Genomic DNA, 23,691 nt, shown 5'->3' with positions numbered 1-23,691 from the left:
CACTCGGAGTAAGAGGGTAGGGGGGAATACAGTAGAAAAGGTAAAAGAAAGCCCCTGCCCTCAGGGAGCTCCCGACCTGAAAACAAACGTATACAAAAGGTACGGACAGGTCAAGTCAATTCATCAGCATTTATTAGGTGCCTTCTGTGTGCTGGGCAATGTGTTCGGTACTGAGGACAACGGGGAGACGGCGCGCAAACAAAGCTACACGGGACAAATAAACGGAACAGCTTCTTAAATCCCTGGAGATAACGGACCCGGAGCTGCACGGTCCCCTCATAACAGGCCCGGCCGAGGGCGCACGACTCTCTCAGAGTTTCCTGCTTCCTAGCATGCCTCTGCTTCCCCTCTCCACCGACACCCGACAACGAAACTGGAGGTGCGTAAGCGCTCCTGCGCACGCGCCCTCGGCTTCACCAATCAGCATCTAAGAGCGACCTCTTGGGGGCGTGGCCGAGAGCGGAGCGGGGCGGAGTCTGAGGCCAGGTCCGCCGAGGTGATTGGCCCGCCTGGAGCGCCACATTTTGGGGTGGGGCGGAGCCTGCCCCCGAGGCCCTGGCCTCCGAGCGATTCTCCTAAATTGGGAAGAGTCCTGGGCTTCTCTCGCGCTGGAGGGGCGGGAGCGGAGAGTGGCGCGGTCTGCGCTTGCGCGGGGGTGTGGGACAGGGCGTGTTGACTCCTGTGGGCTCCCGGCTTAACCGTGCGGGACCCCCGGCGCTGCGGCTGTGCACAGTAAGTGGGGGTGGCGGTGGGGGCGCCCCTCTGCCCACCCTCCCACCTGGGGACGGGGCGCGGGGTGGGTCCGGTCCTGTCCGCCGTCGGGGCTGGGCGTGGGAGGTGGCGGGACCCCAGACCCACGCGTGCCGCGCTTCTCGTGTGCGTCCCCCCGCAGACCATGTCCAAGTCTCTGAAGAAGCTGGTGGAGGAGAGCCGGGAGAAGAACCAGCCCGAGGTGGACATGTGCGACCGCGGCATCTCCAACATGCTGGACGTCCACGGCCTGTGTGAGTAGCCCCCGGGTCCGGGGCGGGGGGGGGCGGGGGACCCCAAACCTCCCCGCAGGGGGCCGCGCTCTCCCGCTGCGCGCCCGGCTGGGCTCGGCCTGCCTCCCACTCCGTCCGGTCCCTTTCCCAAACTTTTAAAAGGTCGTAGATGTCGGGCCAGCCCGTGTTACAGGGGAGGAAACTGAGGCCCAGCCGATCGATCATCCGAGAGGGCGCTGAGTCCAGGTCTCCAGACCCCACTGTTCCACCTGATCCTTGAGTATGGATCGTGCCACCCAGGAGTGCCTTGGCATGGTGAATAGACTTCTTGAAAACTTGGTGTTACTTACCAGTTTGTTTTTTACGATTTGGAAGGAATCAGTGTAATTTTTTGTTTTATTATTTTCATTTTTTGCACAGCTCTTATATACACAAGATACAACAGATGTATGTAAGATATGCTGTTTTTTGCACTAGATCCTGATCAAACATTTAGCCTCACTAAGGTTAACAGGATCATTTCTAATATCTTCTCCAGATCAAAATAAACATGATCAATGAATGTGTGTTTTATAAAAATAGCCTTTTGTGTATACACAAATGAGCCACCATGGGAAAAAAGCCTAAATCCCACTCCGTTGGAGAGAATTGAAGGCAAGAGTTCCTAACATAGCATCTATGAACTTCATACACACACCTACATATATATATACGTACACATATGTATGTATGTACGTATATATGTATATATATATATATATATATACATACACTTATACGTATTTGTTGTTCAGCTGTTTCAATTGTGTCTGACTCTTTGTGATCCATTTGGGGTTTTCTTGGCAGAGATACTGGAGTGGTTTGCCATTCTTCTCCAGCTCATTTCACAGAGGGGGAAACTGAGGCAAACTGGGTAAAGTGACTTGCCCAGGGTCACACTGCTAGTAAAAAATCTGAGGCCACATTTGAACTCAGGTTTTCCCGACTCCAGGCTCAGCCCTGGGCCACCTAACTACCCATACATATTCATACACCTCCATTATAATACATCATGTACACCCACATATAGGTATTTGCATATACATAGAGACGTGTATGCATACACAGATAACTTCATTTCGATATAATTGGGTTTTTTTGTAATGCTGTCTGTTTTATGCTTTTAAAAATATTATTCTGAGAAGGATTTCATAGGTTTCACTAGATTACCAAAGGGTCTCACAAAACAAAATTAAGAATTCTTGACTTAAGATTAATGTCCCTCAGTAATTAAAAACTAGAGTTCCCCAAATAAAAATTTAATTCTGAGGGTTTGAAAATGCAATGCTGTACCTCCCAGCCCTAGTTTTGTGTGGGTCCCCAGGGTATCTTCAGTTATGTTGTAAGGGGTATAATGAAATCTTCAAAGCAAGAGTAGTATTAATTCAGTTTAATTAGTGGAAGGTATTTTTATGTTCTACTGTGATGTCTCATTGTGGTGTGGAAATGACTCTGCAATCTCTAAGTTGTGCCAGTAGAACCCAACCACTGGCAGATCCTGCCCAGCTGAAAAGGCTTCCTCTCTTTGCCCAACGACAAAGTTGTGACTGAAGGGACTGGTCCAGATGGTTTTGGAGAAGCATGTTCTCATGCTGATAGCAGGAGAGGAGGCAATCTAGTATTATGGAGACTGCTGGATTTGGAGTTGGAGGATGTGGTGTTTGAATTTTGCTACCTGAGTGACCTTAGCAAGTAATTTAACCCTCTCTTGTCTTGTTTCCTCATCTGTAAGATCTATATAATGAAAAGAGGATTGGATGCAAGCCTTCATGGTCAGCTACTAAATTGTAGTTAGGGTTTTTATATGTGTCAATAGAGGGCATACCCAAAGCTGATGAAATCAAAATTGTTGAAATGTGAAGTAATAAAAGAAAATCTGTATGTACATATATACTTCAAGGAGTGGTGAATTTGTGTGGGTGCTATATAAACTACCTCTTGGTGACGGGGGAAAGGGAACAAATGATGGTAAGAAATTTAACAAATTTTCAACTTACAAGTCAAAAATGTTATAATATGTGGGGTTAAATAGGTGAGGCTTTCTACAGTATTTGCCAGTTAAAAGAATCTTATGTTTAGCCCAAATGTAATTTCTTCATCACTGTTTGAGGTCTGCAGGCTTAACTATGAGATTTTAGAATATTTATCAGGTACCTTTGAACAGAGAACTTGGAGTGGGAAGAGGTAAAAGAAGTACAAAATTTCGTTACTGATGAGCAGTGTAGATTTTATTTGTGGAACTAGAGTGTTCTAAATGTGGAAAAAAAGGTAAGAAGGCACACAGTGCAACATAAAAATAAATGCATAGTAGAACATGTATAGTGGACTTGATAGGGAAAGACTTACTGAAAAATTAATTTTGAGCAGTGTTTTTAAGGAGGCGAGAGACATAGATGGGAGAAAAAGATAGGAATGAGTGTTCCAGATTAGGGAAAAGGGCATGATTAAAGGTAGTGAAATCAGCATGGTATGTGGGGGAGACAGCTTGGGAAGTAGCTAGACCTTGAACAAAGTAATGAAATGATTAGAGTGATTTTCGAGAAAGGTTTTTCAGATGTTTGGCCTTAGCTTAGATTGTAAATGGGTAGGAGAGCTGTTTAGGAAGCTGCTGCCATAGTCCTGGAGTGAGAGGAGAGGATTGACTAGAATGTTGACCATGGCAATGGAAAACAAGGCATGAACCTGAGAGAATTTGAGGGTGGGCACAGAAGAATCAGCACGTCTTGGTGATTGATTTGATGTTGGAAGAGGGCCCTGAAGAGCCATAGACTTCAATGACTTCAAAGTTTTAAGCCTGGAGAAATCGGGTTGGGGAAATTTGGACAGGGTGAAAAGTTTCAGATAAATTGTGTTTGGTAGTTGCCATGATGATACTCACTAGTGGACAGAACTAGAGACAGTTGGTGGAATTTGTAGAGTCGGATTTCAATATGATGTAAGTAAAAAAAAAAAAAACTTCTAGCAGAACTGTCTAAAAGTAGAATAAGCTGCTCTGGGAAGTGGTGACTTACCCCTCACTGAAAGTCCTGAATCAGAGGCACTTCATCTGTCCAGGCATGTTGTAGGGGGAGAATTCATGTCTGCATGGGGCAAGGTGGCCTTTGATGTCCCTTTGGTCTCTTAGCTCCTATGTTTCATTCATCCTGATTAAGAAGAGTTGAAAACCTACCTATGTTGGCCTTCTGCAATATGAGGATAAACTGATGAAGTGATACCTTCAGGACACAGTATCACCTTGGAAGAGGAGCACCTGAACCTGCTAGGGCATTCATTACTCACTTTGGGCACTGAAGTCAAGAAAACGGGGACTGGCCAAAAATAGGAGGCTGGAAACATCTGCACTTGTGGTTCTGTTGCTTCCTTCCTCCCCAACCCTGCCCATATCCATCTCCCACATCTGGCAGACTACTTTGTCATGTAGCTTTGCTGGTGATGGGGGAAACCTATGTAGCAGATTTGTGTGTGTTTAGGGACATGGCTCAGGAGATTCTTCTGGATCATTAAATGGCTGGTTTTATCAGTAAGAAATACATCACTTGAAAATGAGTCTATGCTTTTATAGGTTGCAGTGTCATCTTAGTCACTTCAATTAATCAACCAGTCAGGAAATATTTCTTGTCCATTATTAACCAGGCTCTGTGCTGGGCATTGTGGATACAAATACAATGAATGAAATAGTCCATTCTCTCAAGGAGCTAACCCTCTTTAATAAGGGAGACACAGAGAAGGGATTGGCAAACCACTCCAGTATCTCTGCCCAGAAAACCCCAAATGGGGTCAGGAAGAGTCAGACAGGACTGAAAGAACTCGACCACAGCAACAACAAATATAAAGAGAATACATATGAGTCAATACAAAGTATTTAAATACTTTGGGAGGGAGGGAGCTAGCATTTGGGGAGGTGGACTGTAGAACAGGAAAGTCTTCATGGGGAAGATTGTGCTTGAGCTTCATCTTGAAAGAAGAGAATGTGCTGTAAGATGAAGTGGAGAGGGGCTGGCTTCCAGGCAGTGGGAAGATGGGGTGTCCTGGGCCAGCTTGGCTGCATCACAGAATACAGGTGGTGGGGAAAGGGAAGGGAGCAAACATTTAAGTGCCTCCTACGTTCCTGGAGCTGTGCTAAGTGCTTTACACATATTCTACTGAGACTGGAAAGATGGGTTGGGGCCGGGATATATGGGGTTTCTAAAGCTGAAGGAGTTTAGATTTTATCTTTGATGCCATTGGGGAACTACTAGAATTGATTGAGTAGGGGAGTCACATGGTCAAAGAAAATCCCTTTGGCCAGAGGTTATAGGATGGACTGGTTGTTAAAAGTGTTGAAAGACGTAAGTCAGGGAGGCCAGTTAAGAGGTTGTTGAGGTAATCTAGGCAAGAAGAGATAACAGCTTCCATGAACTAAAGTGGTGGTGGTGTGAGTAGAGAGAATGGGAAGTAGGTGCAGTGAGTCAATAAACATTTAAGTGCCTTCTTTGTGCCAGACTGGCAGATTATGTGGGGGTAGGGAAAGTGAGTTACAAACCTAGGAGATTAATTGTTTGCATGTTGTCTCATAACCTAACCCTTGTAGAAGACAAAGGAGTGTAGGCGTGGCCAGACTCCATCCTAGGTCAGGGGCAGTTTGGTTTATAATGAAGGTGACCAATTCTGCCCTGAAACATTCCTCTGCAGAGGAAGCATAGTACAGATGTAAGGGGGCTGGAGTCAGAGGCCAGAAGGTCCTGGATTTCAGACCCATCTCTAGCACCATGGGCGCCAGTGACATCCTCTCTGAGTCACAGTTTTCTGATCTCTAAAACAAGTAACTGGACACTAAAAATGCCTAAGCTCACAGGGTGGTTGTGAGGGTCAAGTGATGACATCATGTCTTTGAAGCAGTTCTGAATCCTCACATTAGAAATCCCAGTTTCTACAAGAGGCCTTTCCTGATCCCCTGGCTGCCAGTGCCTTCTCCTCTAAGATGATCTCCCATACACACAGTATTTATGTCGCATGTACTTAGGGCTTTGCATGTTGTTTCCTCAAATAGAACGTGAGCTCCTCTTAGGGAGACTCTGTGCCTTTGTTCTTATCTCAGAGCTTGGCACCTAAATGAGCACCTAATAACTGCTGATGGACTGACTGGGCCATTGTGTGCCATCCATCACTGAGAATGTGCTGTAGCCTGCTTACACCTGCCATGTGTCTTTCGTTGGCCTCGAGTCCCCTGAAGTTTTGATTCTTTGGAGGTTCTAGGATTCTGTGAATTCATGACTATCTAGAATCACTGAAAGAATGTTAGATGACCTTTTATAGTTGGGAATAGCTTAGATTTATTGAAAACCCAGCACAGTTACTGTTCAGCTGAATCTCTTTCTCATATTCAGCTATGGGCCCAGTTCCTTTCCTTATGTGGTACCTGTCCCAAATTATACACTGAGAGACTTAACTCACTGGACTACCTGTCCATCTGCATGTTGTAATATGGACTCTATATAGCCATTTCGTTTTTCAGCAATTCTGCCCTCCCTATGTTCTATTACCCACGCCCAACATTCCATCTCCAACTATTTATCTCTGTGAATGGCTCAGTGGCTCTCTGGTGACCAGTCATCTCATTGAGGTGGCCCCTGTAGTACAAACAGAACAAAGGATCAGCAGCCAGGGGTATCTGGCAAACATTACTATTGGGGGGAAATCTCTTTTCTCTATGGATTTTGCTCTGGTTCTCCTCCATGAAAATGGTGATTATTTTTAGCAAATCTTTGTCTCCCATTTTTTTTTTTTTTTTTTTTTTTTGCTTTGCTGGATGCTGAATATCTGCAGGACTGTTGAACAAATCATGACCATTGTCATGCCATAGCTGTTGTTCTGGTGCTGTTCTGTTGCACGATGGTTCACATCTACCATGTTCTTTATTGAGTGCTGGTGGTCTCAGGCTACTTTCTAGGGAACAGATCGACTGGTTATAGAATGTCTCATTTTAAAAGCCAGCAATCTCTAGAAGGACGTTGAACTGCCTAGTCTGATGTTGTGAGAGTGTCACAGATTCTTCTTTTGGGATGGACTTCTAGCTCTTACACTGCCATGTGACATGCCTGTCTGATTCTGTTTCTGCTGTGTTCTAGCTATAACATCATGTCTTACAAAGGATCCTATCATTTAAGTCTTTGACCATTTATTGACTACTATGCACAAAGTATACTAGGCCTGATATTGGCCTTGTCCTCAAGAAATCACTGTGCTATCGAGGCTGGGGTGGGGGGAACAATATTTACGAAACAGAAAATATTTGCAAAGTAAGGAGAATCAGTAAAAGCCTTGTTAGTCGGCAGCTTTTAAACTGAGTTTTGAAGGGAGCTACGGACACCAAGAGACCATGATGAGGAGGGAACGCATTTCAGGCATGGGGCACATTGCCTGAGTGCCAGGATGTGTAGGTGAAAGATGGATGTCATGTATGGCATCAGTAGACAGAGATATTTGCTGTGGAGTGAGCCAAGGGAAGGAATGGGAAATAGGTTAGAAAAGAGAGCTTGAAGCTAGGTGAGGAAGGACTGCAGATCTGAAAGGAGGAATTTCTGTTTTATTCTAGTGGGAAGAGGCATTAGCCTCCTTTAACTTTGTCACCAAAGATCAGCTGTTTTGAAAACAAGTCTGTAATGCCACCTTGTGGTTCTTTTGTCACTTTGTTACTTTAAAAAATCTCACTGAGCCTTTAGAAGTAACCTCAAAATCGTAAAGGATCTGACTCTCTCTTATGCCCTTCAGTAAGGCCCCAGGGCCACCATATCTCATGGGGTTGACATGGTTGGCTTTGGACTCGGGAGTTTTGAGGTTGAAGGAGCAGGAAAGAAAAAAAGCAGCTATGAAGGAGAATGATCAGGTTCTGTGTGGTTCTTAGATATGCTGAAGGGTTTTTTTTTTAGTTCATAATAAAGCCATTAATTTTCCTCTTAATTCTGCCAGTTCTTCATTTTTTGATGCTCTTATGAAATAATCATCCTCATGGCATCTTTTGACCAGTTTACTGCTGATTAGAATTACATTCTACTGAGGTGGGTAAAATTCAGTTACTTTTCTGTTTGAGATGCTTTCCAGCACACTACCCTTTTTATTTTCCCCTCCCAACTCCCAGCCTTTGGACCTGATTCTCTGGACTGTTTCAGGACTCTGTACAGGTCTTTGAGCCTCTTTGACCAGTTAATATCTTGGCATCTTGAATCAAGACACATTTTCTCTCTCTGAGCTTGTTACTTTTTAATAAGGCATAGGAACTTGTGAAAAGATAGATATTTTAATTTAAAACTATTCTAGTTCTTAGAAAACAGACTTCTAATCTAATAGACTTCATTAGATTTGGGGCCTCCAGATCTCTGAAGAGATAGCTTTGCTCACTTAAAGATTACATCTCTTTCTCCTCTCTAGTTCCCACATCAAAACAAAGCCTCAAACACCCCCACCCCGCAGTTCCCATTTGATTCCTACCCATTGGAACAATATTTTTAAATATCAAGGAAGATGAAGCCCGGAGAATGGCGAAACCAGTGGGAAGCTGAAAGGGAACTTTTTATCGTGTTAAGTCTAAGTTTTCTTTGTCTTGATAGTTGGCTTTAAAGGTGCATCTCTTTGTAAATCCCTGATCTGAACCAAAGACATGAAATACAGTAGTATTGCTTTAGGGACTTTTAATGTTTTATAGTAAAAATTAAGACTGTTCACCATGAGCACCTTCTCTCCACTTCCTCTTATTGCCCTTGTGCCTTCTGCCATCTCTCCTCCTTCACTCCTGTCTCACATGATGACAAAGCTAACTTTTCTACATACATATTCAAGCGATCCCATCTGCCCTATCTCTTCCAATAAATTGTCCCTTCTGTCATCCCAGTTCTTTCAATTATTTTCAATCTATCTCTCTCCACTGGTTCATTTTCTATAGCCTACAAACATGCTAACATCTCCCCATCTTGAAAAAACCATCACTTCAGTCCTTGCTGACCATCAGCCTATATATCTCTTCTATCCTTAGCGCCTGAACTCCTCAAAAAGGCTGAAAACAGTAGTTGCTTCCATTCTCCTCTCAGTCTCTTCTTAACCCCTTCCAATCTGGCATCTGGCTGTATCCTTCCACCAAAACTGCTCTCTCCAAACTTGCTAATGATCCCTTAGTTGCCAGATCCAATAGTTTTTCCTCAATCTTCATTCTTCTTGACCTCTCTGCAACTTTTGACACTGTGGATCCACCCTCTTCTCCCTGATACTCTCTTTTCTCTAGGTTTTCAGGACATCACTCTGCTAGTTTTCCTCCCACTTATCTGACTGGTCCTTCTCTGTCTCCTTTGCTGAATCCTTCTCTCTGGATTGCACCCTTTAACCATAGATGTCCCTCAGCATTCTGTCCTGAGTCCTCTACTGTTCTTCCTCTCTACTACTTCACTGGGTAATCTCATCAGCTTCCATAGATTTAATTATTTTTATGCAGCTGATGGTCCAGTCTACCTATCCTTCCCCAGTCTTTCTGTTGACCTCCAATCTCTCACCTCTAACTGGATGTCCAATAAACATCTTAAATTAATGTCCACAGTGGGCCTCATCTCTCCACCTAAATCCTCCTCCTGATCTTACTTTTTTTTTAATTGTAGAGGATAAGACCATCCTCCCAGTCCCCCAAGTTCACAACCTAGGAGTTATCCTGGATTCCTCACTATCTCTCATCCCTGCCCAAGCTGTTGCCACGGCCAGCCCATTTCACCTTTGCAACATCTCTTGAAAGGCAGTGACACTGGTCTCCTTGCTGTTCCAAGCGTCTTTCAGTGCCAGGCTCTGGCTGTCCCCCATGCTCCCTCTTCAGCATTGCCTGCTGACATCCCTGGCTTCCTTTAAGTCCCAACTAAAATCCTAACTTTTACTTAATTCTGGTACCTTCTCTTTGTGAATTATTTCCTGTTTGTCCTGTAAATAGCTTGTTTGTGCGTGTTTGTTTGCACGTTGTCTCCCTCATTAGATGGTGAGCTCCTTGAAGGCAAGGCCGGCTCTTGTTGTATCCCCGGTGCTTAACAAGTGCCTGGCACACAGTAGGTTCTTAATAAATGTTTCTTGATTACTAGTATTCACTTCTTATTTGCCAGGCCTGATTCTGGGTAATTTCTAGTTCCCAGCATGGCCAAAAGGTTATTCTCATCAGCTACCAGCATGTGTCTTTCAGGTCTGTGAGGCAGCAATGGCCAAACAGGAGGGACAGAGTGCTGATGTTTTCTTGGCTAGTTTGGGCAGTGCAGCTTTTATACTTTAAACATTCTATTTCTGGGAATCCTTTCTCTCTCCTTTTAATAGTGCAGTGTTCTCACAAAGAAACAACCACTCACAAACAGAAGGGAGTTGAGGTTGCATAAATACATCCACATGGCTGCCTCTTTTAAGCCAGGCATTTCAGAACCATTTCAGAACTTCTCATTCCTTTGATTGCATCATTTTTGTTTTTGTATCCCAGCAGCCAGCATAGTTCGTGGTGGGTAGGAAGGGCCTAACAAAAGCTTGTTGATGGGTTCAGTGATTGGGTATAGGTCTTTCCTCCAAAAGTGAAGATTATAATCCTATTTTAGCTATTATAACTTAGTCTTTGAAAGTGCTTCTGGCCTAATAATTTAGCACCCTGTAGTCAGCCCCATGATGAGCAGCTCCAAATTTAACCTAGACAACAAAACAAAATCCATTCATTGGCCCACAGGAGGACCCTTTTTTAATTTGGTTTAGGGCCTGCCAGACCTTCAGCCCCACTGACATTGCCATTAAGAACCAGAGTCAGTTTCTTGCTGATAATGAGGAATTGGAATAAATGTTAGTGAAGAAAATCATCAGTAAGCAGCAAAAAAAGAGGCAGGAGTGCGTATGCGTGGTGGAAAGCACGCTACCCTTGGAGTTCAAAAGATCTGGATTCAAATTCCACCTCAGGTAATTGTCTAAGTCATTTAACCTTAATTTTCTCATCTGAAATTTCTCATCTATGAAATGACTCTTGAGGTCATTTCTAGAGATGACTCAGTGGTCCTATCATAGGCCAGATGTTTTTTTAGTGAAGGGGGGAGGGAGGAGGATATTGGAGGAGAAAGGAAATTTATCCTGTATTTGGGCAAATATTATATGTCCAAAATGGAAACGTTGGAGTAAAATATGAATGAATTGTGAGGAATTTTGAAAAAGCTTGTGAGCTCTTAAGCTCCCTTCCAACTAACTCTGACTTAGTGACCTTCTGTAAAGGAAGTAGGTGTAATTGTGTCTAGCTCTCAACAGTCATTTCAAGAGTTTTCCTCTCTTTCTTTTGGTTGATTGGATGTCTGCTATGGCAAGGAAGAAATGCAAGAAGGCCTGTTTTACGTTTGATTCTCCTTTAGTACCATGTGTTAGCTCTTCTTTTTTAACAGTGAGAAATGTGTGACCCTGTTTGTTATGCATAGGGGATGGGGAGCTTATTAAAACAGCACATCTGTGGAAGAGCCAAAGTGCTATGGATCTTTTTGGAATTAGGTGTCTCAGTGTTTATTGGCTTCATGGGACATGTTTTTCTTGGGTGCTTTTATTGACAGCTCTCTATCTAGTCATTGCATTTTAGGAAAAAATGGAAAAGGTAGCAAAGATTATTTAGTGGGAAAAGTGCTACCATCAGTTAAGATATGGGTTCAAATTATAGTTTTGTCACTTACAGTCTGTGTGGCATTGTCAGGTAACAACCTCTGTTGCTCAGTTTTTTTATTTCTAACATGGGATTCCTGCTGAGGTCCTTTCCAATTCTCTGTCTTTGAGTCCATGAAATATGTATAAAATATCTCAGAATCTACCTACTAAGATGCAAGAATTACACGAATAGAATCACAAAACACTTTGCAGAAAATAAATCAAACTTAAACAGAAGTGTAATGTTCATGGTTGGGTTGTGTCTGTATAATTAAATGGCAATACTCACTAAATCCATTTATAGATTTCAGTGCTCTACTGATCAAATTACCAGAGTTACTTCTTAGAACTAAGAGGAAGAATAAAATATTTATCCATAGGAACAAAAGGTGAAGAATTTGAAATAATGAGAAAGAGGGGGAGGTAAAGGAGCCTCCCAGCACTAGATTTCAAACTTTAATACAGAGCAGTTATCAAAACTATCTTGTACTCATTAAAAATAGAGAAGCTGACCATTGGAACCAAGTAGGTAAAACAAGAGAAAATAAAAAATAATCACATAGTATTTGATAAATTCAGAGACTCTCTAATACATGAAACTCCAGAGACAGAATAATCTCTCTTGGAATAGGTAATATTTATATTATAAATACACAAGTAATGCTAATATTATATATACGTTTTATATAACGTATGTGTATTATATAATGGGGTCACAAAGAGTTGGACACAATTGAACAACGGCAGGAATAGCTGGTATTTATGTGATGCTTCAAGTGTTGCAGAGCACTTTACACTTGTTGGTGCTATTATTAGATCCATTTTACAAATGGGGAAACTGAAATTGAGAGAGGTCAAGTGACTTGCCCAGGGTCACACACTTTGTCAAGTGTCTGAGGTGGGGCTTCCACTCTGCCATCTAGCTACCATAAGAATATTCAAGTGGAGATTTGTGATGAGCTGCTGTGCTTCAGATAGGGACCAGATTAGATGATGTCTGAGCCGGCTTTCTGTTGGGAAATTTATCAACCTGGATGAAGTTACTTGTTAGAGCCACCAAAGAGTGCTCAAACTCTTTGTATGCAGTCTGTGTCTATAGCATCAGCCATTTTACAACTTACAACTGTCCAGTCACCAAACGTTAAGTGCCTGCTGCAAGCTAGGCACAATGTGGGGGAAAAAACTGCAGTTTCCGTTCTTACTTTGCCTTTTACTACTGATGTGACCATGGCCAAATCATTTAACCCGTGCAGACCTCAGCTTTCTCATCCATAAAAATAAGGCAGTTGGACCACATGACCTCTAAATACCTTTTCAGCTCTAAATCTGTAATCTCGTGGTAACAAGTATTTCCAAGGTTCTCCATGTTGAAACAGAATTAGTCATTATTCTTCCTGTGAAATAAAGTTGTAACAAACTATTTCCTTTGTTAGCATGTAGACATAATTTGGATACATTTACTAACTTTGGCTTTTTCTTTCTTTATAGTTACTTTGTCCCACATTACACAACTGGTTCTAAGTCACAACAAACTAACAAGTAAGTGAATTTTTTGTTTTGTTACACATTTTCAGTAGATTCTTTCAGTGTCCTGATGCCTCAGTCCTTTTACAAATATTCCCATTATTTCATTTAAAACACACAGTAAAGAAGCAAATTGTCAACTTTATATGGGAAAAATTAATGACATATCCTCAAAATGTATGAACAAATTATCTTCCTGAACAAAGTTCTTTGTTCTAAGGGAGTATTCCTTTGATACTTGGTGCTGATGTAATTTTCTCAGCTCCTTTATTCTTGAGGGCAGTCTGGTGATGGAGAGAGCATTTATGTGGAACCGGGAGAGACTGAGGTTCCATTCTTGACTCTCTATGTGCTAGTTATGTGACCACAGGAAAGTCATTTTAATTTTTCTGAACCTGTTTCCTCATCTGTGAAATGGGCACAATAACCCATGCACTACACTTCTCACTGGGTACAAGGCACTCTGTGGACTCTAAACTGCTTATAGATGTGAGTTGTTATTTTTTCAAGAGGTTCAACTTGGTAACAAGGTGAGGTGGATTTTGAGTGCATTAGTGAGATGACATTACTTTTGGGTCAGCAAGGTTGTACCTGCTGTCCTTCAACAAGGGGCTCCTAGTCAGTCTCTTCTCTGCTAAGAGATAGTAAGCTTTTTAGTTCTGTTCTAAGAGCTTAAAAGTATTTATAACTCTCTCAATGGAAAAGTTGCATTTGTTTTCAGATATGCATCTAGAAATCTGAATTTGTAGATTATAAAGGGATAATTATTAAGGTTATGCAAGGCTTTACTTTACTAAAGTATTCCTTTAAATATGGAGAGCTGTGGCCAAGATGGCGGAGTAGAAAGACGCACATACACATAGCTCCGAACCCACAACCCACAGAAGGGCTAGAGGGGACCAACTCACGGTGAATTCTGCACCCAGAGGCCACGGAATATTGGAGCGAGGGAGATTTCTGTTCCGGAGAGACCTGCAAACCTCTCGTGGGGGTCCTTCGCGCTGTGGACTGGGCTCCGGGACTGGGAGCTGAGTGCAGCCCTGCAGCGGCCGCAACACCGTGAGGAAAAGATCCGAGCGGGCTACAGGGACGGGATCTCCAGCAGCCACGTGGGTCCGTCACGCTGTAGACGCGGAGCCCAGCCCTGCGGGGGCTTCAGAGACAGGATCTCCAGTGGCCACACAAGCCCCCACAGGTGACGAGAGTTGGTGAGAGAGTCTCTTTGGCAGGTCGAGAGGGGAGTGGGGTGCCCCTATGGCTCGGGCCCCCCCAGAAGATAGAAGCTGAGAGGCGGCTGCAGACAAGGGCTCCCCAAGAGGGCGGGAGCCTGGATCCATTGTGGAAGGTCTGTGCATAAACCCCCTGAGGGAACTGTGCCTGAGAGGCAGCCCTGCCCTGACCTGACCATCTGAACTTAATTCTCACACTGAATAGCAGCCCTGCCCCCGCCAAAAGCCCTAAGGCGGGAAGCAGCATTTGAATCTCAGTCCCCAAACGCTGGCTGGGAGGACCAGGAGGCGAGGTGGGTGTGAGGAGAATATTCAGAGGTCAAGCCACTGGCTGGGGAGAATGCCCAGAAAAGGGAAAAGAAATAAAACTATTGATGGCTACTTCCTTGGAGAACAGACATTTCCTCCCTTCCTTTCTGATGAGGAAGAACAATGCTTACCATCAGACAAAGACACAGAAATCAAGGATTCTGTGTCCCAGCCCACCCAGTGGGCTCAGGCCATGGAAGAGCTCAAAAAGAATTTTGAAAATCAAGTTAGAGAGGTGGAGGAAAAACTGGGAAGAGAAATGAGAGGGATGAAAGAGAAGCATGAAAAGCAGATCAGCTCCCTGCTAAAGGAGAACCAAAAAAATGTTGAAGAAATTAACACCTTGAAAACTAGCCTAACTCAATTGGCAAAAGAGGTTCAAAAGGCCAATGAGGAGAAGAATGCTTTCAAAAGCAGAATTAGCCAAATGGAAAAGGAGATTCAAAAGCTCACTGAAGAAAATAGATCTTTCAAAACTGGAATGGCACAGATGGACGCTAAGGACTTTATGAGAAAGACAGATATCACAGAACATAGTGAGAAGATTCGAAAAATGGAAGATAATGTGAAATATCTTACTGGAAAAACAACTGACCTGGAAAATAGAATCAGGAGAGACAATGTAAAAATTCTGGGACTACCTGAAAACCATGATCAAAAGAAGAGCCTAGACATCATCTTCCATGAAATTATCAAGGAAAACTGCCCTGAGATTCTAGAACCAGAGGGCAAAATAAATATTCAAGGAATCCACAGAACACCGCATGAAAGAGATCCAAAAAGAGAAACTCCTAGGAACATTGTGGCCAAATTCCAGAATTCCCAGGTGAAAGAGAAAATATTGCAGGCAGCTAGAAAGAAACAATTCAAGTATTGTGGAAATACAATCAGGATAACACAAGATCTAGCACCCTCTACATTAAGGGATCGAAGGGCATGGAATAGGATATTCCAGAAGTCAAAGGAACTAGGACTAAAACCAAGAATCACCTACCCAGCAAAACTGAGTATAATACTTCAGGAGAAAAAATGGTCTTTCAATGAAATAGAGGATTTTCAAATTTTCTTGATGAAAAAACCAGAGCTGGAAAGAAAATTTGACTTTCTAACACAAGAATGAAGAGAACCATGAAAAGGTGAACAGCAAAGAGAAGTCATAAGGGACTTACTAAAGTTGAACTGTTTACATTCCTACATGGAAAGACAATATTTGTAACTCTTGAAACATTTCAGTATCTGGGTACTGGGTGGGAGTACACACACACACACATGCACTCACACACACATGCACTCACGCACACGTACATAGAGACAGAGTGCACAGAGTAAATTGAAGAGGATGGGATCATATCTTAAAAAAAAAATGAAATCAAGCAGTGAGAGAGAAATATTGGGAGGAGAAAGGGAGAAGTTGAATGGGGCAAATTATCTCTCATAAAAGAGGCAAGCAAAAGACTTATTAGTGGAGAGATAAAGAGGGGAGGCAAGAGAAAAACATGAGGTCTATCTCATCACATTCCACTAAAGGAAAGAATAAAATACACACTCATTTTGATAGGAAAACCTATCTCATAATACAGGAGAGTGGGGATCAGGGGCACAAGCAGGGTGGGGGGGAGGATGAAGGGGAGGGCATGGGGAGGAGAATGCAATCCGAGGTCGACACTCATGGGGAGGGAAAGGATCATAAGAGAATAGAAGTAATGGGGGACAGGATAGAATGGAGGGAAATCTAGTTAGTCCTATACAACACAACTAGTATGGAAATCATTTGCAAAACTACACAGATTTGGCATATATTGAATTGCTTGTCTTCCAAGGGGAAGGGGTGGAGAGGGAGGGAGCTAAAGAAGTTGGAACTCAAAGTGTTAGGATCAAATGTAATGTTCTTACCACTGGGAAATAAGAAATACAGGTTAAGGGGTCAAGAAAGCTATCTGGCCCTACAGGACAAAAGAGAAGACGGAGACAAGGGCAGGGAGGGAGGATAGAGGAGAGAGCAGATTGGTCACAGGGGCAATAAGAATGCTTGGGTTTGGGGGGGGGGAGGGGATAAAAGGGGAGAAAATTTGTAACCCAAAATTTTGTGAAAATAAATGTTAAAAGTTAAATTAAAAAAAAAATATGGAGAGCTGTGTGTTCTCCTGTTTGGGTACAAGTGATTAGCAACAATTAGCTGACATAGAAGGAAACTTTTTTTTGTAATGTAGTGGGATTTTATTGCACCCTAAGAAACTGATGACTATGAAGGATTCAGAGAAATAGGGAAAGATTCATATGAATTTATGTAGAGTAAATGGGGCAGAACCAGGAAACCAGTTCTTACTCTGACTTCAGCAGTAATGTGAGGGGGGGCAACTTTGAGATATCTCAGAACTCTGAGTAAAGCAGTGACTGATCATGACTTCAGAAGATTAAAACATATTCTTACCTCTTGGCAGAAAATTAAGGGAGTAGAGATACCAAATGCAGTTATAAGAGAACTTTAATTGAAAATAAATCATGTATAATGATAGGGTATGACTGAAAAGCCATGGGATCTTATAGTTTGATTTATAAAAGTTTGATCTTTGTGAAACTTTTCAGAAATCTCTGTTGTAGTTGAGAAGGAACAGTTATATCAATAATGGGAGTTTTTTGTTGTTCAGTATCAGTTGATAAGAGTTTTCCCAAAGTTCTCTGATTTCTTCATAGTCATAATTTTTTGAGATTCTTATTTTATTATATTTATATATTTTAATTTGTATATTTAATTTAATTTATATATTTTAATTATATTTATATATTTTAATTTGTATATTTAATTTAATTTATATATTTTAATTATATTTATATATTTTAATTTATATTTAATATATTTATATATTTTAATATAAGTTTTTTATATTCATAATTTCTCATGTTCTTATTATCTTTTTATTTTATTCCATATTTCTCATATTCTCTTACATCATGTTCTGTAATCAGCCATTCCCCACACCATAGGCACTCATTTTTTTTTTCCAGTTCTTTGCTCCCCTAAATGGGCTATTATAAATCTGTTCGTAAATATGACAGTGTTCTCTATCTTTGACTTTCTTGATAGGCCTTGTAGTGTTATCACTGGGTTAAGGAGCATATACAATGTAGTGACTTCTCTAATTTAAATTCATATGATTTCATGCTATAGTTGGAACAATTCATAGCTCCAACTGCAGTACATTAGTGTGTCTTTCTTTCAATTTGCATCTTTTGTTGTCTTTTCTAGTCTCATAGGTATTTTAATGTGCATTTCCTTTTGGTGATGATATAGAGCCTTCTTTTATGGAACTACAGTATGAATCATAGTCTTTCCACACCACACTGTCTTTAGTTTCCAAAGGTGACCCTAAAGTCATTAATCTCACATACATTTCCTCTAAGTATTGCTTTCCTGGTAATATATTTTAGTTGACCCCTCTCGTAATGTCATGTACCTCTGTCTGCTGTGATATTGTTTATCCAGTTACCTGATAGGCAAATCGGCATGCTGGGTGATCATCTGATCTCGTGTCCACTCTATTCTCTTAAACGCTTATCATATCTACAGTTTATGTTATATGTTTATGTAAATCTTAGTTCACCTCACTGTATTTTGTCAGTTTGAGCAGGGGTGGGAAACCACAGCCTCAAAGCCACATGTGGCCCTCATAGATCCTCAAGTGTGGCCCTTTGACTGAATCCAAACTTCACAGAATAAAAGGATTTGTTTTTAAGTTTGGATTCAGTCAAAGGGCCATACTTGATTACCTAGCTTTCTGGCTTCCTATCACCATTGCTTTTACATATCTGTGGAGTGAATGAGTGACTGTTGTTTAATCCCACTGGGGTGGGAATTGAGAAGGAAATATTTTTCACATTTTCTGCACATACAAACTTAAGTGGTACATTGAAACGTTTGAGTGCAAAAAGCATTGTCAACAGAAATATTCAGGCTTTAATTATGGGCCTGTAATCATTTGGATAGTTGACAAAGCTTTTTAGAGTTGAACTGGATCATTGTTTTGTAGGCATGAAAAGAGCCTGCCCTGAAACTAAGGCCTATGTCTAAAGTCACCCAGGTAGTCTGGGGCAGAGCCAGGGCTAGAATTCCAGGCTGTGATCCCCAGTCTCACTCTTAATGTTTGGAGATAGGGCCAGAAGGGATTCAGTTTTGGAGAAACAAATGTCTTGGGAGTAAGTATTGATTAAAAACAGAACAAGACATAAGAAGAAGTGGGACAGCTTAAATGGGACTTGATTTTGAGTGTGACAGGGTCTTGATCAGTTCATTTACATCCCTTAGTATCTCTAGCCCTTCATGTAAATAGGAAATACCTAGAATAAGGGCAAAGGTAAATAAATGTTCATTTGCAGGTACTTCATGATGCCTTACTTTTTTCCCCTTAGAATGTGACAGCAGATGTGATAGCTGAAGTGGTTAAGCTGTTCTGTGTTGTTAATATTTTTCTTTAGAAAGGATTTTTATTTCTATCTATGCTTTCCTTTTTCTTAAAAAGAAAAAAAGAAGCCTCTCTTCTAGACGTCAGTAGGTCTCCGTCCCCTATCCTGCTTTGAGTAGTTGTGGAGATTTGATGAGGGAGGGAGTGATAAGAAAGGACAGGAGACCCCACTGTGAGTGCAGGGAGGGATGCTAGGGGGCACGGGGAGTTGCTTTTCTGAGGACAACCCACCTGGACCTTCAGATGATAATACAGATGTGCTCAGAGGGAGTTGGAAGGTCCCTGTCACTAACGGGACCAACAAAAAAAAATGTTTTCTCCTAAATCTATCCTGATTCCAAATCCATTCTCCATGTTGTGAGCTCAGTACCCAGTGTTGAATCCAGAGTTCCTCTGGAATTTCTTTATTGACAGCTGATAACTGGACCTGCTAGATGTTAACCCAACGTGAAGGTTTGAATTATATTATGAAGTTTACATTCATTTGTTCACTCAGAGGGATTCAGAGATTTGGATTTTCTAGCATGCCTGGGTTCAAAGTAGATCTTATGTCTGAAGCTTCTAGGATATAGGAAAGCAGTGCACCATCACTCATTGGGCATGTTTTGTTTTGCATTGTTTCTTTGTTGTTATATATCCTGTTTACTTGTTTCTCAATTTCTGCTAAGAGTAAACATGTGTACACTGTTTCTAAGCATGTCTGTATGCTTCTGTGAAGAGCTATCTCCATTACGCCAAGATCACTTGCCTGGAGCTAGCTAGCAGAAACATAGAAATAACAGAAATGTACCATGTTCTGGAAGCAGGATCTGGCCAGTAGGTGGGGGCTGACTGCTGATTTCTCTTTGTATGAATCCCGGATCAGCACATCGTACATAGAGAGTTTGTGCTGCCCCCGAGCGAGGAGCTGAGGAATAGGAGGTCACTCGCACCCTGTGAACCTTGGGGGCTTGTTTATCCCTTCTGTCTCACAGGGCATGTGCAAACCACTAGGGTGACTATGAGATGAGCCTAGCTTGTGATTTTTCTCTATTGAAAAGGACTGGGATGGTGGCTGTGAATGCCTCCTAGTGGTCAGATGACACGCTTTCCTTGATTGCTCCACGGAGGGAAAATACATAGGATGTTTTATAATTGTGTTTGCTTGCTTGTTTTCCTTTTTTCAAATTTATACTACTGGGTTGGATGAAAGATTGCTTGGGTGTACATGGAAGTATTTAAGCCATGATTAACATGTATCATAATTAATACCTGCTTGTTGGGGAATAGCTTATTGGTGTTGGCCATTTTACTTTTATAACTGTGGTTTTGAGGAAGTTAATGACAAGAGCTCACTTTTTTCCCTGCTTAATTGCCTATCACTCTTTCATGCTTGTTCAATTCAATTCAAGTTCCTGTAGACTTGAATGGTTTTCTAATAATATAGCAAGGATTTGTTAGGCCTCTTTCAGAGTCTAATGAAATTGGGGAAAATGTCATGTTGAGATATTTGTGTGTGTCTGAATTTATATTTTACATATAATACACAGCTGGAAGCAGTGTCACAGAGGTGTTGATTACTGAGAAATCAGAGTGACAGCTGGGTCACACTTCTGTGCCGGAGTTAGGAATGGGTGGTTCATTTTTAGCACATGCTTTGTGTTGCCCATGTGTAAGGCAAAGACAGAACCACAGGCACTGCCACACTGTATTAGCAGTGGCTGTAGCTGCTGAAATTGAGGCAGAAGGTCTTCTGATTAAACAGATACAGACAAGGAATTGCAGAAAGTGTCCCTGGAAGGGACCTTCAAGATCATGTTGTCCAGCACTTCACTGCATCTCTGTGCTATATCAGGGTTGGAAGGCTGCTCCGCAGTTCCTGGCCCTACTAATACCTGAACAGGAGTCTTTTCTACTACATTCTTGAAAAGTGATCATCCAGCCTTTGCTTCAGTAATTTTAATGAATAATAATAAAAATAATTCCTAGCATTTACAGTGTGCTTTAAGGCTTGTAATATTATAGAAGACCAAGACCTATAGGGAGAGAAACTCAGTGTACTTGAAGGTCTTACACCTGAGGATACTGAGGACTAGAGCCATGAAGTGACATGTTCTGCCACTGCCCTCCAAACAAGGTCATCAGAGACTCAGGAGGAGCCAAGACATTCAGCTCAGTTCTCCTTGGGACCATAGGTCCCTTTATATACCTTGCCTTTTCCCACTTCCCCACCCCTTCCAATGAAATCAATGCTCCTCTTGCCTCTGGAGAGCCTGTTTGAATTTCATTGTGAGCATACTGCCCTGTTGCTCACCATCTCTAAATTTCTGCACCAAAATATGCTTCCCCTGCCTCTTTTTGTTCTTTGCCCCATTAGTGCACAATGCCCAACTTTTAACAGATTTCCTGGAGCTTAATAAATAAAAGGCGTATTGACTTGTTGACATTAGAAAAAACAGAGACTTCATCTCTTTGGTATTTCTATCCCCAGTGCTCAGCACATAGTAAGTGCTTAGAAAACGCATTCAGTCATACAACAGTTCCTCTCCTATAGGTCATCTGCTATCAGTTTTATCATCTTTTGATTATAAAAGACTAAGATCCACATAGATGTGAAGGTTAACGCTTTAGTAAAATTATTTCACAATCTCAAATATAACCCCATTTAGGGATTTAGAATTATTGTGGTGGAAAAATTTAAATTGGGATAGTAAAGTGGAACAGATATTATGTCTTTTACATCATTAATTCATGTGACCATCCTACAAAGAGGAAATTTCAGCACGAAAGCCTCTGCTTCCTTGGTTTCCTTTGAGTCTCCGCAAAAATCTCACCTTTCAAGAGAAAGCCTTCATCAAACCATCTTCATTCTGCCTTCTGTCCGATGACCATTTCCTGTTTTTCTTGTATTGAGCTTGTTTGTACATATTTGTTTGCATATTGTCTCCCCAGTTAGATTGTGAACACTTCAACAGCAGGGACTGACTGTCTTACCTTTGTATGTGTCCTCGGTGCTTTGCATAATGCCTGGCACATAGTTGGTGCTTAATGAATGCTTATTGATTGACTGATTTTCTCCTCGAGGTGTGATAGGTGAAATACTTTCCTCTTGGAAGGAAATGTGGAGCTAAACAAGTTGGCTTTATTTTTTTTATTTTTAAACGGCCTTTTTAAAAAATGAAGGACCCCAAGCTTCAGATTATACATATATACATACATATACATATATCCACAAACATATGCATGCACATGCACATATATATATTTTTTATAAATTTTTAAATTTAATTTTTTTGTGGGAGATACTTGACTGTTTGAGATACTCAATTGAATCCAGTCAACTAATTAATTGTCTTAGCAGTTTGTGTTTCAAACCATTGAGAGTGCAGCGATAGTGACACTTGATCTGTTCCACTAAGGTCAAATTAGCATCTTTTACTAGTTTTCTGGCATTTAAAATGAATGCTTTTGCTATGGTTTTCCAAGTGTTTATAGTAAATATGTCCGTTTGATAGGGATATAAATATGCATAAAAGCAGAGCAGCTTAGCACACCCTTCTGTCACTTTTTATTGCAATCAGTGTCTTTCACTTTGCATTGTTTTTAATAGGATGGCTGGCTGGCAGAGTCTCTGTAAAGCCTTTGGGACTTGCAGACATAAATCCCTTGGCACCTCATATCTTGCATAAGCATTTATTCATGTTTTTCTTTTGCTATGCCAATTATATCTTTTGAGCCCTGTCTCCAAAGACTGACATTTTCACTTCTGCACCTACAGAAGAAATGATTGGCATGTTGCAAGACATGGCAGGTGACCCCGGGAAGCATTTCTGCCTTGAGTTCCCAAAGTTGGTGTTTCTATAGGCCTCTCGAAAAATCATGATGTTTTGGTGCTTCTAAAATTAGAGCAGCGTTAACAGTTTTGATAGTGATGGCCATGTCCACAGATAAAGGGACAAGAGTTGAACAATCCAACCTCTCGATGACCAGAGAGGCATAGGAAAGTGGAATGGATAACTCTTATCCTGAAGTGATTTTTGTTATCTCTGTTTCTTATATTCACTTACTTGTACTATTAAGTCATACACTCATTCTTTATATCTTTCCAATAGCTGTGCTTTTCTTAGAACACTTAGAAAATCAATAGCAAAATAGAATGTCTGCTCCTCAGCTTCGGTTTTCTGGCTAGAGACAGCTGGGTGATAGTGTAGATAGATTCTGGGACTTGTAGTCAGGAAGACCTGAATTGGAACCCGAACTCAAACACTTCCTATGCAGCCACCTAACCTCTTTTTCAGCCTCAGTTCCCTCATTTGTTGTTGGAAGTATCAGATTAGAGAATGTCTGTGAAGTGCTTTGTACCCTTTAAAGTACTACGTAAAAGTTAGCGGATGTTGTAACTAATGATGTTAATAAGAGTAGAGCTGACCATGAAAGAGACCAAAAAATCAGAGTTGAAGGGAATCTTCAAGATCGTCTTGTCCAGCTCTTTACAGTACTTAGTAAAGTACTTAGTAG

General features: G+C 41.5%; 1 protein-coding gene across 4 annotated transcripts in view; it reads left to right on the top strand.

Moving 5' to 3' along the window:
* Nucleotides 1-471: 471 nt before the first annotated feature.
* The window catches only part of RSU1 (Ras suppressor protein 1), a 218,684-nt gene continuing 195,464 nt past the window's right edge, over nucleotides 472-23,691 (top strand). The window contains exons 1-3 of one of the 4 annotated variants that reach the window (XM_072651623.1): nucleotides 472-732; nucleotides 893-1,004; nucleotides 13,161-13,211. In XM_072651623.1, the coding sequence (XP_072507724.1) occupies nucleotides 896-1,004; nucleotides 13,161-13,211 (160 nt within the window). In that variant the 5' untranslated portion in view covers nucleotides 472-732; nucleotides 893-895. The remainder of the gene's footprint in view (nucleotides 733-892; nucleotides 1,005-13,160; nucleotides 13,212-23,691) is intronic. The other 3 variants (XM_072651621.1, XM_072651624.1, XM_072651622.1) reach the window with 3 other exon arrangements.

This window comes from Notamacropus eugenii, chromosome 3 (genome assembly GCF_028372415.1).
Source record: "Notamacropus eugenii isolate mMacEug1 chromosome 3, mMacEug1.pri_v2, whole genome shotgun sequence".
NCBI lineage: Eukaryota > Metazoa > Chordata > Mammalia > Diprotodontia > Macropodidae > Notamacropus > Notamacropus eugenii.
The sequence above is the reverse complement of the archived record's forward strand: the minus strand, read 5'-3'. Positions and strand labels throughout refer to the sequence as shown.